The sequence below is a fragment of the Pyricularia oryzae genome, chromosome 1 (assembly GCF_000002495.2).
Source record: "Pyricularia oryzae 70-15 chromosome 1, whole genome shotgun sequence".
Taxonomy (NCBI): domain Eukaryota; kingdom Fungi; phylum Ascomycota; class Sordariomycetes; order Magnaporthales; family Pyriculariaceae; genus Pyricularia; species Pyricularia oryzae.
The window spans coordinates 3,108,617-3,122,824 of NC_017844.1; the positions used below are offsets into that span (position 1 = coordinate 3,108,617).

Here is a 14,208-nt window from a genome sequence, read left to right on the forward strand (position 1 = left end):
AAGCAACCATATGCGTACTACGTAGTACCTAGAAAGTCCACCAAAGCTATGGTGCTCACCTTAGCTCCTCAAGGTACCTTACCCACCCGCAGGTAGGTGCACCTTAGTCCAAAGTTTTAGTGGCAGATAAGATCCCTTGGTCTCCAGATAGCACGGACCATGTGAAATTTGACTGTCAAGCATCGCGATTCTGCACTTGAATTTCGACATGCCTCTCATGAATTCGGGTGTGACGTCTTGGCTGCTGTATTCTCACCAGAAGGGTTATTGCTTGGCCTGTCAAGTCTCCTGGAGCTGTAAAGCATTAATGTCTCCGACTTGCCCTGAACTTTACCATCAGGGTAGCGAGCATACGCCGGCCAGCACAATGTTGGCGCTCCGGGCGCAAACCCTCATCTGCTAGTTTCTCTTCCTGACGATGCCACTGAGCGTTCTGAGGCATTATCTTCGTCGCTCAACACCAAGCTTCGTTGCGGTTCTTTCGCTCTATCGTCCGGCACATTTCAGTCAACAACTTCTCTTGACCACAAGCTCGAACGGGGCGGCTGCACAGACAGCAAACTTCACACAATGCCATTATTTCAACGGCAGGCCAGCCTTGGCCCTGAAACCGGAGCATTCTGTTACTGCCGACCTAGACGATCTCGACGGAGGTGACAAAGCGTCCTCGAGCTTTCATGACTACTCCCCAGAGGATGAAGTACAAATCAGAGCACCATCCGCACAGTCGTCAGATTCCGCAACTATATCAGGCTACGGGAAATGGGAAAGCCTTTCGAAGAACCACAAACGGCTCAGAGAAGAATCGACACCCCCTTTGCCCGAGACCGACAGAGGACGGCTGATAGATAGCCCGGAAGGAGAGGTGGACTTGGCTTTATGGGCGTGCCTCTTAAATTTCTGCCAGAGAACTGGCTTTCTTGACGGAGCGGCTTATTTGCTGAGCGAACTATTTCGACGCCGAAAGCTTTACCAGACGGACCACCCCTTGGCCGGGAATTTCTGGCAAACTGTAGTGGACCTCTCGATCCATGACGACACGCTACTCGAGCAGCTTCTAGGGCATGCCTTGTGGATGCAGGACAAGCGAGACACCCGGTGGCCTCAGCTATATGGCTCCATAATGAATTCTTTGCTGACCAGTCATCAAATCAACCGCGCGTTTCGTTGGCATCTTCTGTTGAGTTCCTTTTCAGCTCCCACCGAGACTGAACTTATCGAAGTTCTTAAAACGGCAGTTCTGGATGAGGACCAAGACGTCAAAAACCTGCTGCAAAGTATCTACATAACAAGTACGCATCGGGGACTGTATGACATCTTGGTACCGTTCTTTTGGGAGCAGGGACTTTGCGGCCTTGCGCTCAGATGGAGAAATACCTTCATTAGACACAACGATCGCCCCCGTTCTCGAGCCTCGCGACCATTTATTAGGTACTTTGCAGCCTACTTTCCACAGAAGCATTTAGTAAAGCAAGAAGTCAGAGCAGCCGGCCTTGATACCGAGTTTCCTGAACATGAAGGACCTGCAGAGGATGTGGGCGACGACGTCAATGCGCTCTTGACCTTTCTCGGTGGTAGGCCTCTTGGATCGGACGAAACATACAATGACACTCTTGGGGCAAGGTGGTTTGCTAGCTCATGGATATCTCTTGAGACTGCGATACAGTTTGTTCACGCGTTGGGTGTCTCGAGAATTGGACCCCTATCACTTCAGTCGATCGCACTGCGTGAAAAGTCGACGGCAGATCTAGTACATCGACTCAAGCAACTCGACAGCTGCGGAATACGGATCGGTGCTTCCAGATATGCGCGGGCCATTAGGTACATGGCAACATCCGGGGACTGGAACACGCTCCAAGACCTGCTAGGCTCAGACATACACCCAGACGTTTTTGATGATGACGTCGCCCAGGAAAAGATCCGAAAGGAGTGCCAGCTCGCCAGTGATTGGAAAACTTACCGGATGCTTACTGCCGTTAGGGTTGCGGAGACACTTGACGGAGTGACCATCGGGTACAACAATTACCTTTCATCTGCAGACCTCCTCTCGAAGCGGCTTGCAACAAAGATTTTAAGCCTAATGCAGGCTAGTGACATCCCTATCTACGCCTCAACAAGCGCTCGCATGTCGCAGTACATGCTGGATCACATGCCACCCAGAAACAATCACCTAGATCCAAATTCCGACTACTTTCTTGAGCTCAGCCGTCTGATGCTGGCTACTCCATATCCCCCTCCAGCCAGTGTGTGGCAGAGTCTCCTGGACTCACTTAGCTACATGCTAGACATTGACCGTCTGGAGGAGGTGAGTCTAGAGATTGTTCACCACTACTGGGACCCAAAAAGAAACCACCAACCCAGTATGAGGATACCAACTGCCGATGTCCCAGAAACATTCCACGCGCTACAGCCAGACAAGCCTTTTCAGACACTCCCTCGCGACCTACCCTTGACGAACAGCAGCCACCCGATAGCCAAGATATTCAACCATCGATTCCAGCGGCATATTGTTCGTCGTGCGTTCAAAAGTGCACTGGTTCGCCGTTCCAAACCGACCCGGCTCAGTTCAAGATCATCGGCGGCAGACTACGGTATTGCCCGTGGTGTAAAGTTTCTGGCAGACTTGAAAAACGCAGGTGTTAATGTCCCGGATCTTACAGTTCAGAAAGCTGTCATCTTCTGCCTTGTCGATCTGTTCAGCTTCGACTGGGTACCACGACAGCACTTGAGAATGAAACCCAACCTCGCCAATCAGTACACTCTGGATGAGGCGCGAGATCTGTTCAACGAGGCGTGGGGTAGCTCTTTGCTGCCGGCCGGAGAAGAATTACAGCAAATTATTGATGTCGAGGGCATGGCACGACATCAGCGGAGAGAAACGAGGATTATGAAAATGGAAGAGCGTAATGGGATGTCACAGATCGAACGTCGGCGCGAAATCTTTGTCAGTATTGCTCGCATTGTAAGCTGGTTAGAGAAGATGACCCGTTGAGATGTGTGTTTCAAGTTTATTGTTATATTTGTACTACTTAGATGTATATAACATGTGTATAATCTCTGTACATATTAATTTTTTCATGTAGAATACCTGGTCAGTCGGTTTAGACTTGTCGAGCCGGTGTCAAATAAACATCTATCATCATAGCAATTTCCCCAGAACAAAACATGCCCTCGATTGGACAGATAGGGTCGTCCCCCGCGACAAGAACTACATTCTGTAGTCTTCCAATGGGGTTAATTCGTCTTTGCGATCAGAATCTGCCATTGCTGCGCTGCCCGGAGTCTAGAACAAACAGTATCTTACATGGCCCTGAACGCCTTGTGCTCGTAAAAACAGAAAACAAAGGAAAAGATTATGCCATTAGCCGGTCACCCACCATCGCCCGAGTCTTTTTTGGGCTTGATGATGAGCAGAATGATCATGCCCGCGATTATGAGTATCAAGAGGAGGATGATCTTGCGTTTGGTCGTCTTCTTTTGGTAGCCCGAGGCGATGACCAGCTCCTTGTCGGCCTCCTTGACATCCGTGGCCATCCTCTCGACGTTGTAGTCTATCCTGTCCAGCATGGTTCCTTGATCTATGACCATTGTTTGCAGGTCGCGGAACAGATCGGCCAGATCTATGATGCCCTGTGCTATCTGGTCAATCTCCCGCTCGCGCTGCAAAATCGCCGCATCGTTGGACTGTAATAGTTTTTGATGTTGTGTGGCTTGAAGCGTAGATTGTGAGAAGGACCTGTCTGCGTCGGACTCGAGGATTGACGGTTCGGTAAAGTTGTTGGCGGGGTTTGGGGTAGATGACCTGTCGCCGCCGGGGCTGAGGCCACCACCACCCCCCATACCTTTTAGCTCTACCAGCAGAAAAAAACATGTGTTAGTAAATCAGTTTCGCAGCAAAGCTCTCTGCTGGACACATAAGTGGCTGGTTCCTTACTCTTCAAGTATGCGCTCTGCTTCTTCCTGAAGCCAGCACTAGCCTCCTGAACCCTCGTGGCGAGCGAGACCTGGATGTTCTTGGCCATGACCTCCTCGGCCCTGCTTATGCCACCGGTACGTTTCGAATCCTTGACCATATGCTCAACTTTTTGTATGCACTTGTGGCATTGGTGAAACCCCTTGGTGATCTGCTGTGTCAGGTCCTCGATCTCGCTCTCCTCGGCCCGCTTGGCCTCCTCGTCATTGAAGCCAGGGAGGACGTGCTTCTGGTGCAACCTGTCGAGCTTCTGGCTCTTTTGCGCAATTTCGGCGAGGAGTTCCGTGACGTCGTCGTTGACCTCGGCCCAGCGCGGAGGGAGGAGGTCCATCTCGATCACGGCGTCGCCATCATCCGAGGCGCCCGATGACAACAGACCGCGCCGGTCCTCGTCGGCCGAGAAGAGGAGGCTGTTTCCGGAGCCGCCGAAGCGGTCGGCGCCGGCCAGGGATGACGAGGTTGCTGAGGAGTCGCCATACCGCGTGCGCTTGGCCGGGTGGTGTGCATACGACTGGCGGTAGGAGATGTAGAGGTTGGTGCGATCTCGCCACATGGCGGACCGCGAGTAGGTAGCGGACAGATCAACGCGGATAGTTCTGGTGGTGTGGTGGCGACGGGCGGGCGGGAGAAGTAGTGGAGTTTTGTTGTCGGTCGTCTGTTCAGTCGAAGTGGTAACGGTTGGTGTCTCTGCTTGAGCTGGAGCTGGAGCTGGAGCTCAGGTAAACGTCATTCATTCAACCTTTTGATTCGACGATGTGTACGCCCGGCGCTTATCGTTCGTTCAATTCTTTGTGCACGTGTTTATTTATTTGTTTGTTTCAATGTTATTTGTATTCAAATGTATTGGTGTGGCTGTTTTATTGATGTAATCATGCTCCTAGCGCACAGATTCGAGATCCCATCGGCCGATGGACACATGTGCTTCCGCTGCTTGCGGACAAGGATGAGAATGAGGCTGATCCAAGAACTGCAAGCCATGAAAGCCAGGCCAGGTCCTAACCCGGAGCAGACCCTCGCCTGTGGCCAAGGAGCCACTTTGCAAGTTTGTGGTCTGGTTTGCAGCAACGTCACAGTGTCAATGACACGCCGCTCAACGGCAGTAGTCTCTTGGTCCGTGCACATATCCGTTGCGGTTCGCTTACTTACTCCATACTCCTTGCTGGCAATCCAAATAACGTGATGAGCCGCGGGATTATTTTACCCCTCGATATTCAACTTCACGTCCGTTTGCGCCTCTGCGTTGATGAATTCGGATTTAAAAAGAGTGTCTCTCACAGAGGTAACCCCAAGCGCACTTTTTGAATAGCCGTCCTTTTGCCTTGGTGGGGTAGGGGTTGAAGTTTGGAGTTACGGCCCCAGCGAATTTGATGCGGCGGTCTGCATTCTGGCGTTCCGTTAGGTGCGCGAGTAGCCTAGTAAGGTAGCTGTTGCGTGATGAGTCTTATCGTAAGGGGCGGCGACGAGACATGAAGTGGGAATGGGCTGCCTAGGCTAGGCTGGTTTCGCGATTGGGTCTTGTACGTGAGCGAGGGATGAAGCAACATTGGAGAGCCGCCTTCCCCTCTCCATACATTCAAACCAGGGTAGTAATACTCGTACGTACCACCACTTTACTTTGTACCACGTCAAGGTAGGCAACCTCACCTAATTACTACGTCAGGTACCTCCCTACCTCCTCCCTTTCAAGGGCTAGACCCCGGGTCTATACTGTACTGTACAGTGGTGCTCCATACCAGCCCACCCATAAGTGGCGCTAGGTACCTATTAAGCAGATTCATCCTCCCTTTGCTCCTCCAACCGACGGTCTCGCAGTAGAAACTTGAACCTTCACCTCCAACCATCCCAACAAGACGAACCTACCTCCAGTCCATAATTGTATCGATTCCCCGCCGGACTCTTCCGCTTTCGCTCGCTGAGGTCCTCCTTTTCCACAAGGAGCATTTTTTTCAAACTTCTGATTCCTTTTTCTGCATTCGATTTCAAAGCGCCCAGTGCGTGAACATTAAACAATATGGTGAGCTTAGAGCTTTCATTCCCATGTCCCAGCCAAGCCAGGCCAGCTTTTAGTGCAACCCCGCGCTTCAGGCTGCCAAAAATCCAGAGCATCGCAAACTAATCGACCATGGTTCCCACAGGCTGATTCGCTTACCGAAGAGCAAGTTTCCGAGTTCAAGGAGGCCTTCTCCTTGTTTGTAAGTTTCCTAGCCTTGTTTATGTGACTGTCGAATTGAGTGCATCGACTCCATGCTTTCTACCAGGTTACTGATAGAGGACCTTGATATCAACAGGACAAGGACGGCGATGGTTAGTCTACACCCCTGCCCATACCACTACAGCACACCGATTGCGCATTCTCAGCGACGTCCTCACCGCGAGAACTAGACGTTTGCGATCGCTACGACGTCGCATGAGTTCCCGCCTCACGGAATGCAGAAACTAAAACAATACCCTTATCGATCAGGACAAATCACCACCAAGGAGCTCGGCACTGTCATGCGCTCCCTCGGCCAGAACCCTTCCGAGTCGGAGCTGCAGGATATGATCAACGAGGTCGATGCTGACAACAACGGCACCATCGACTTTCCCGGTAGGCAAACAGCCCACAAAACCCCGATACGGATTAAGCCTTGAGCTGGTGGGGCTTTGCTGACAGCTCCCAACAGAGTTCCTCACCATGATGGCCAGGAAAATGAAGGATACCGACTCGGAGGAGGAGATCCGGGAAGCTTTCAAGGTCTTTGACCGCGACAACAACGGCTTCATCTCGGCCGCCGAGCTTCGCCACGTCATGACGTCTATCGGCGAGAAGCTCACCGATGATGAGGTTGACGAGATGATCCGTGAGGCTGACCAAGATGGTGACGGACGCATTGACTGTACGAGAACCCCCTCCAGGCTATTAACCCCTTCCACGGCCACAGTTGTGATAAGAGGCTGACAGTAGGTGCGGTAGACAACGAGTTCGTCCAGTTGATGATGCAGAAGTAAAGGGATTGGAGAGCGGCTCTTGTTTGATCACGCATTCAGATATTGGTTGTTTCTTAGCTTTCTTTCCGAGTTTGGCTTCCTCGAAACGAGTGAATCGAGCAGCAATATGTGGGAAAGCCTTTTTTAAAACCATTTGAATTTCTGCTATACGATGATATCCGGCCGGCTCCATAAACGAAAGGAATGAAAAAACGCGGGTTATGACAAGACAGACCATTGTACCAGCAGCTGTGCTTTCTCTGTTTCCGTTTCTCTTTCCCTATTACCGCTAGGTGTTTCTCATCCGCTGAACTCAGACTTCCATGAAGCCATTTTGATGCGTCTAGAACACCAAGACATGGATGACATCAGGATGCTGCCATTGATATCAGGAAGTTGTTGGTTTACCTACCACGTACGCGACCCATGCCTGTCTATAAATAAGCAGGCGGTTCTTTGATGCCTTTATCCTTGGGGCCACCACCAGACTCACAGGTATGCATTCGCGACGGCAAGGAACCTGGCATGTACTCTTCACCATTTACAATGTGGACGTTCCTGAAAAGTCCGAACAGGCCAAACGGTTTCTGATTTCCAAGATGGGTGGATGCAGGTCGAAGGTGGCAGTGCTCTCTAGCGCCCGCCCTCCCGGACCCTGATTACCTTGTCTTGGGGTCCGTTGTTTCCATAAATGCAACAACCGGCATGCAGCCCTTCAGCCCTACGGCTGATTGATTGGAAAGCAACAGGCGCAGGTTTGGGTGACCGAGACGAGACGATCCAAACTATTTGGGAGTTTTCTCAAAGGACATGCGACCTAGGTCAGGCCCCTCCGCAGACGTTGAGGCCAGTCGCTACCCCCACTACAAAGCAACAAATTTCGGCTTCCCAACCCCACTTTGAAGAAAAGGGGTCTCGCTTCCCCATACTGGGGCGTGTTCAGTTGTTGGTACCTACCCTCTACCTCAGGGATGCGTGTCTAAAGGGTTCGAGATCCGAGCTTACCAGCTGCCAGCACTAGACAAGACCAAATCCTAGCACTCGCATAAAGTCGTTTAAATCAAGAGCGAGAGCAAACAATTACTTGGACAGTGGCCTAAGCCATGCACCCTATCATGAATGAATGTAGGTAAATGCCAAGCTAGCTACCAAGCGATACCAACTTTGGATACGCGACTAGGCATCAGTACTGTACACTCAATTTAGGGACCTTAACACATGTGCTGCTGGCAAGCTCGCTTTGCGCCGCTTGAACCTGTCCGTCGTTTTTACAGATCGAAGGGTTCTCCAAAAGAAAGGAAAGAAGCAACATAATTTTGATTCTTTGTCCCGCTGCTTGACTGGAGAAGCTCGTCTGCACATTTGCTTCCCTTTAAAGTTACGGTATCGCTGCACATTGGTACAACCATTGTGTTGGGTTGCACTATCAAGTCCAGGGCATTTGGCTGTACTTTGGGGATAGAAATATCAGACTCTATCAGAAACCCCCACACCCTAGTTATGCCATCATTACGGCGTTGGCGACCATTGACCCTGGTGACGGTCGCCTGGTTCGTAGTTTGCTGGTATTTTCTACGAAGCCCGTCGGATTCGCCTCAACTTACAGATAACACGCAAAAGACGGAGTCGGTGAGGTGGCAGAAACGCCCAGAAAGGTATCCCGTGGCATCTCTCCGGTCACTCCCGCCAATTCCGACACCAGCTCCAGCCATCCCACACATTCAAAAGGCACAGCCGGATGAAAGTACCGAGGCCAATGCGGTGCGGCTGCAGCGCCTGGCGGCCGTCAAGGAGAGCTTCCAGCACAGTTGGCGCGGCTACAAAGAGCACGCATGGCTCCACGACGAGGTTTCGCCCATCAGCGGAGCCGCGGTCGACCCTTTTGGCGGGTGGGCGGCGACGCTCGTCGACTCGTTGGACATCCTGTGGATCATGGGCCTAAAGAGCGACTTTGAAGCCGCCGTCAAGGCGGTAGGCAAGATCGATTTTGGCAGGGCCGAGGGGCGGACTATCAACATCTTTGAGACGACGATCCGGTACCTGGGCGGCTTCCTGGCGGCGTACGAGCTGAGCGGGCACAAGTACCCAGGGCTCCTCACAAACGCCGTTGAGGTGGGCGACTTGATCATGTGCGCGTTCGACACGCCGAACCGCATGCCCATCTCACGGTGGGACCTGGCGGCATATGTCTCCGGCGCGCGTCAGGAGGCACCGCGCCAGATGCTGATTGCGGAGCTCGGCTCTATCGGCCTGGAGCTGACCAAGCTTTCGCAGCTGACGGGAGACAACAGATACTACGACGCCGCGCAGAGGGTTGCAGACGAGCTGGAGAAGTCACAGCAAAAGACAAAGCTGCCGGGCATGTGGCCCGTCTCGGTCAACGCCAAGCAGCTCAGGTTTGATGTCGATCGCATGTTTACGTTGGGTGGCATGTCAGACTCGGCGTACGAGTATCTCCCCAAGCAGTACATGATACTCGGTGGAGTTTTGGAGCAACCTAGGAAGATGTACGAGGATTTTCTTGGAGTTGCCAAGAAATACCTATTAAAGAGAGTTCTCAACCGGCACAATGAGCCGCTCATCAGCTCCGGGGATATTTACGTCACGGGAGGCAACGGCGCCGCCGAGGCGGTCGCTCGGTATTCACCAAGGGCACAGCACCTGACGTGTTTTGCCGGTGGTATGGTTGGCATCGGGGCCAAGATATTCAACAAGCCAGATGATCTCGACATTGCCCTGCAGCTGACGGACGCTTGCGTCTGGGCCTACAACTCGACAGCGTCAGGAATCATGCCTGAGATATTTTCTTTCGTGGACTGCGGGTCTGTCACGAAGCCTCGGGGCGAGGACTGCACTTGGAGCGAGAGCAAATGGCATGATGCTATCGGGAGTACATTGGGGGTGGGGAATGACGATGCAGGGAGGGATACACTCATCGAGCATACGATTAACAAGAAACGGCTTTCGCCCGGGTTCACAGATATCAACGACAGGAAGGTGAGTAAGCCGGCGTTTTTTTTTTTTTTTTTTTTTTTTTTTATCAGTACAGAATTTGCGATAAATGCTGACAGCAATGCTCCGTTCAGTACATCCTGAGACCCGAGGCCATCGAGTCCGTATTCATCATGTATCGGATTACAGGGGACGCAAAATGGATGGACAAGGCTTGGAATATGTTCAGCTCCATTGAAAAGCACACGCGGACCAAGATTGCGGCGGCAAGCCTGGACGATGTCACCAGGAGAGACCCGCACAAGGTGGACAGCATGGAGAGCTTTTGGCTCGCTGAGACGCTCAAGTACTTTTATCTCGTGTTTTCCGACTTCAATGTCGTTGACCTTGACGATTGGGTACTGAACACGGAGGCTCACCCTTTGAAGAGACCGTAGTGAGGCCTATGCATGAGAGAGTACATATCTACCTAGATACTTACATGATTAGATTTTTTAGCTTACATTCTGGTTCGTTCAAGTCTAATAAATGGAGCTTACGAGTTATGATTCTCTAGGAAATTGCTACCTAACAAAGTAGAAGCCTGAGAAATGAGGCTTTTGAGTCAGCACAGCAATTGACTTGGGCACCCTGCAAATTGATTGATTGAAGCGAGGATTGCTCCATGTCACTCCCCACCACCAATTCCGGCCCCACTAAAGATTGAGCCCGAGACCGCCAGCTATTCTAGACGGGAGGCGGGCAGTGCTGAGGCGGGTGTACAGCAACTCATGAGACGGGGAGCTCCTGGGAAATAGGCGCTTTTTGATTGTACCACCAGAATTGACAACGCAACACCATCTTTCGCCTTTACTACAACAAACGAAGACCAAGTCCGTCACACCGAAAGTCATACTTCGCGAAGCTTCAAGCCTGGCCACCAACCCCTAAGGCCCCCTCCGCGGGCATCGCCAGACAGCAATGGCGTCCCGTAAGTGTCCTTTTTGACGTGATGCAAAGCTGCCTACTCCCTAACTTTGGCTTGATATCTACCTACCTGTCTACCTTGGGATACCTGGCTGGCTCCAAACATAACATAAGAGGCATGGTCATGGTTTGCTCACAATTATCCACCGACCAGTCAAGCAGTTTATCCGCAATGTGCGCGCCGCCAAGACGATTGCAGACGAGCGAGCAGTCATTCAAAAGGAGAGCGCCGCAATCAGGGCCAGCTTTCGCGAAGAGAGCCACGACCACAGCGTCAGGTGCGTGTCTCCTTTTTATTCTATATGCGCTGCTCGTCACAGAGGCCAACAATTTTAGCTGACAGTTCCAAAACATCCTTCCCAGACGGAACAATGTTTCCAAGCTCCTATATCTCTTCACCCTGGGTGAGAGGACACATTTCGGTCAGATAGAATGTCTGAAGCTGCTGGCCTCTCCTCGATTCGCAGACAAACGCCTAGGACACCTCGCCACGAGCCTGCTGCTGGACGAGAACCAAGAAGTTCTCACACTGGTCACAAACTCCCTCAAAAAGTAAGTGTGGGCTCTGGCTCATCCCTTGTTCCCAATCTCCCACCTGTCTTCATGAACTGACAGATGCCACTGCGCCGCGAATCTACAGTGACCTTGTACATTCCAATCAGTACATCGTGGGCCTCGCGTTATGCACTCTCGGCAACATTGCATCGGTCGAGATGTCACGAGACTTATTCCCCGAGATTGAGAACCTCATTGCGACCGCGAACCCCTATATTCGAAGGAAAGCTGCCCTTTGCGGCATGCGGATATGTCGCAAGGTCCCCGACCTGCAGGAGCACTTTATCGAAAAGGCCACTCAGCTCTTGTCTGACCGTAACCACGGTGTCTTGCTGTGCGGCCTGACTCTTGTAACCAGCCTCTGCGAGGCAGATGAGGAGTCGGAGGAGGAAACTGGTGCCGAAGACATCATTGAAAAGTTCAGACAGTTCGTGCCAGTCCTGGTGAGGACACTGAAAGGTTTGGCTTCATCAGGCTATGCGCCGGAACATGATGTTACCGGCATCACGGATCCTTTCCTTCAGGTCAAGATCCTACGGCTCCTGAGGGTTCTTGCCAGAGGCGATGCTCAGGTCAGCGAGCAAATCAACGATATCTTGGCGCAAGTCGCAACAAATACCGATTCCTCAAAGAACGTTGGTAACTCGATTTTGTACGAAGCCGTGCGGACCATTCTCGATATTGAGGCCGATTCTGGGCTGAGGGTTCTCGGCGTCAACATCTTGGGCAAGTTCCTCACCAACAGGGACAACAACATCCGATATGTAGCCTTGAACACCCTTGTCAAGGTGGTCGCCATAGAGCCCAACGCGGTTCAAAGACACCGTAACACGATCCTCGAGTGTTTGCGTGATCCCGATATCAGCATCAGGAGGCGTGCTCTCGAGCTGAGTTTCACATTAATAAACGAGAGCAACGTCCGCGTCTTGATCAGGGAGCTGCTGGCCTTCCTTGAGGTGGCTGATAATGAGTTTAAACCTACCATGACGAGCCAGATCGGCATTGCTGCCGACAAGTTCGCCCCCAACAAGAGGTGGCACGTCGATACTATGCTGAGAGTGTTGACTCTTGCCGGCAACTACGTCAAGGAGCAAATCCTGTCTTCGTTCGTGAGACTGATTGCTACGACCCCTGAGCTCCAGACTTATGCTGTGCAGAAGCTGTACAGCAGCCTTAAAAAAGATATCACCCAGGAGAGCTTGACGCAAGCCGCTGCCTGGTGCATCGGCGAGTACGGCGAGGCCTTGTTAAAGGGCGGTCAATATGAGGAAGAGGAGCTTGTGACCGAGGTCAAGTCTCACGAAATCATCGACCTTTTCTCCACAATTCTCGAAAGCAACTATGCTACCCAGGTGTCCACTGAGTACATAGTGACGGCTCTCGTCAAGCTCACCACCAGATTGACAGACATGTCACAAAACGATAGGATACGAAAGCTCCTCCAGGCTCACCAAACCAGTCTGGACGTTGAAGTGCAACAGCGCGCGGTTGAATACGACAACCTACTCGCCTATGAATCCATACGCAATGGCGTGCTGGAGAAGATGCCGCCGCCGCAGATCAAAGAGTCATCTAGAGTCCTCGGCGAGGCCACCAAGAAACCAACCAAAGCCGGCGCTCGGAAACCCAAAATGGCTGCCAAGCCAAAGGAGGAAGATCTTCTGTTTGATCTCATGGGAGACAGCAGCGCCCCGGTCGCTTCACCAACAACTAGCGGTCAAAACAACGCCGACCTTCTTGCTGATATCCTCGGGGGCACCGCATCTCCGCCCCCAGCCTCAGCATCGTCCGGCCCTCCAAAGTCAAACATGGACTCCATCATGGACCTCTTTGGCTCGGCACCAGCATCAGGGTCGCCCGCACCGGCCCCCACCGCCACCGCCGCTTCGTCCGCCAGCATGGACCTGTTTGGCTCAGCAGGGACACCGCCGCCCCAGCCGCAGCAACAGGCGGCTCCTCCTGTCGCGCCCACTGGACACCCCTGCTACGATTCAAACGGCTTGAATGTCACGATACAAACGCAGCGTAACGCAGAAGGGGCTATTCAGGCAATTGCCAGGTTCCGTAACACAGGAGGTGCACCTCTTTCAGAGGTCGGTCTGCAGGCTGCCGTTCCCAAGTCGCAGAAGCTACAGTTGCTCAACATCTCAACGACGGACATTGCACCCGGTGCCGAAGCCACTCAGATGATGAGGGTCATGGGCTGCAAAGGGGTAAGTCGAGCCACATGCATATATTAACTATTTTGATGAATTGAGAAACTGATATTTTGTTTTGTCGGACCCACAGCCCTTGCGCTTGCGCCTGAGGATAGGATACAACTCGTCCTTGGCAGGTCAGGTCATGGATCAAGTCAACTGGGCGGAGCCGGCGTGATGTGGTGGCAATTTTCAAGGTTTGAAGCCGGTAGTAATTTTGCCCGGGACGAAAATTATAGACAAGGCTTGGTGGGAACGTCTTGAGGCTGCAGTCTGTGTCTGCTAATCTCCCGAGTAGCGGATGCCCCGGGGCTGTAACTGAACGATGCCCGATGTCGAATGGGCAGATGTCGCCTACATGACATCTATTCATCTGCTTAGGCAAGAGTAAAATATTGAGGTTCTCGGGGGTTTGCTCAGGCACACGAAGTCGAATCAGGAAAATCAATTGATACATACCCTTTTTGAAGCAATGATATATGAGAGACTTCCACCAATGAGCCAAGTATACACATACAACATTTCTCTATACCCGCATGCCTGCTAATAATTGTCGTTCACTCCGTCCAGTTTCACGACTTCTAGACAGCAGCAAAA

General features: G+C 52.1%; 5 protein-coding genes across 5 annotated transcripts; 4 read left to right on the plus strand and 1 right to left on the minus strand.

Moving 5' to 3' along the window:
- The first annotated feature begins 183 nt into the window (after positions 1 to 183).
- On the plus strand, positions 184 to 3,155 carry MGG_06882 (uncharacterized protein). Its single transcript, XM_003709563.1, has one exon. It carries the CDS (start codon positions 419 to 421, stop codon positions 2,990 to 2,992), a length of 2,574 nt encoding a protein of 857 aa, XP_003709611.1. The 5' UTR covers positions 184 to 418; the 3' UTR covers positions 2,993 to 3,155.
- Positions 2,995 to 4,920, minus strand: MGG_06883 (t-SNARE). The gene is made up of 2 exons (XM_003709564.1): positions 3,935 to 4,920; positions 2,995 to 3,851 (listed from the first exon to the last, which is right to left on the minus strand). Exons 1-2 carry the CDS (start codon positions 4,524 to 4,526, stop codon positions 3,370 to 3,372), a joined length of 1,074 nt encoding a protein of 357 aa, XP_003709612.1. The 5' UTR covers positions 4,527 to 4,920; the 3' UTR covers positions 2,995 to 3,369.
- Positions 4,921 to 5,766: 846 nt separating this feature from the next.
- On the plus strand, positions 5,767 to 7,417 carry MGG_16201 (uncharacterized protein). Its single transcript, XM_003709565.1, has 6 exons — positions 5,767 to 5,987; positions 6,109 to 6,165; positions 6,262 to 6,277; positions 6,435 to 6,560; positions 6,637 to 6,849; positions 6,927 to 7,417. The coding sequence occupies exons 1-6, from the start codon at positions 5,985 to 5,987 to the stop codon at positions 6,959 to 6,961; spliced, it is 450 nt and encodes a 149-aa protein (XP_003709613.1). The 5' UTR covers positions 5,767 to 5,984; the 3' UTR covers positions 6,962 to 7,417.
- MGG_16202 (uncharacterized protein) lies at positions 7,344 to 10,458 on the plus strand. The gene is made up of 2 exons (XM_003709566.1): positions 7,344 to 9,937; positions 10,027 to 10,458. Exons 1-2 carry the CDS (start codon positions 8,441 to 8,443, stop codon positions 10,327 to 10,329), a joined length of 1,800 nt encoding a protein of 599 aa, XP_003709614.1. The 5' UTR covers positions 7,344 to 8,440; the 3' UTR covers positions 10,330 to 10,458.
- A 109-nt stretch (positions 10,459 to 10,567) lies between these two features.
- MGG_11801 (AP-1 complex subunit gamma-1) lies at positions 10,568 to 14,155 on the plus strand. Its single transcript, XM_003709567.1, has 5 exons — positions 10,568 to 10,862; positions 11,013 to 11,136; positions 11,222 to 11,410; positions 11,499 to 13,626; positions 13,703 to 14,155. Exons 1-5 carry the CDS (start codon positions 10,853 to 10,855, stop codon positions 13,787 to 13,789), a joined length of 2,538 nt encoding a protein of 845 aa, XP_003709615.1. The 5' UTR covers positions 10,568 to 10,852; the 3' UTR covers positions 13,790 to 14,155.
- The last annotated feature ends 53 nt before the right edge of the window (positions 14,156 to 14,208 follow it).

Coding starts and splice junctions, on each gene's coding strand:
- MGG_06882 (XM_003709563.1), top strand. CDS start 419: ATGCCACTGAGCGTTCTGAGGCATTATCTTCGTCGCTCAACACCAAGC.
- MGG_06883 (XM_003709564.1), bottom strand. CDS start 4,526: ATGTGGCGAGATCGCACCAACCTCTACATCTCCTACCGCCAGTCGTAT. Junction 3,852..3,934: donor GCAGAGCGCATACTTGAAGA/GTAAGGAACCAG, acceptor TTCTGCTGGTAG/AGCTAAAAGGTATGGGGGGT.
- MGG_16201 (XM_003709565.1), top strand. Junction 6,561..6,636: donor CGGCACCATCGACTTTCCCG/GTAGGCAAACAG, acceptor AGCTCCCAACAG/AGTTCCTCACCATGATGGCC. Junction 6,850..6,926: donor TGGTGACGGACGCATTGACT/GTACGAGAACCC, acceptor TAGGTGCGGTAG/ACAACGAGTTCGTCCAGTTG.
- MGG_16202 (XM_003709566.1), top strand. CDS start 8,441: ATGCCATCATTACGGCGTTGGCGACCATTGACCCTGGTGACGGTCGCC. Junction 9,938..10,026: donor CAGATATCAACGACAGGAAG/GTGAGTAAGCCG, acceptor TGCTCCGTTCAG/TACATCCTGAGACCCGAGGC.
- MGG_11801 (XM_003709567.1), top strand. Junction 11,411..11,498: donor GTCACAAACTCCCTCAAAAA/GTAAGTGTGGGC, acceptor GCGAATCTACAG/TGACCTTGTACATTCCAATC. Junction 13,627..13,702: donor GGGTCATGGGCTGCAAAGGG/GTAAGTCGAGCC, acceptor TCGGACCCACAG/CCCTTGCGCTTGCGCCTGAG.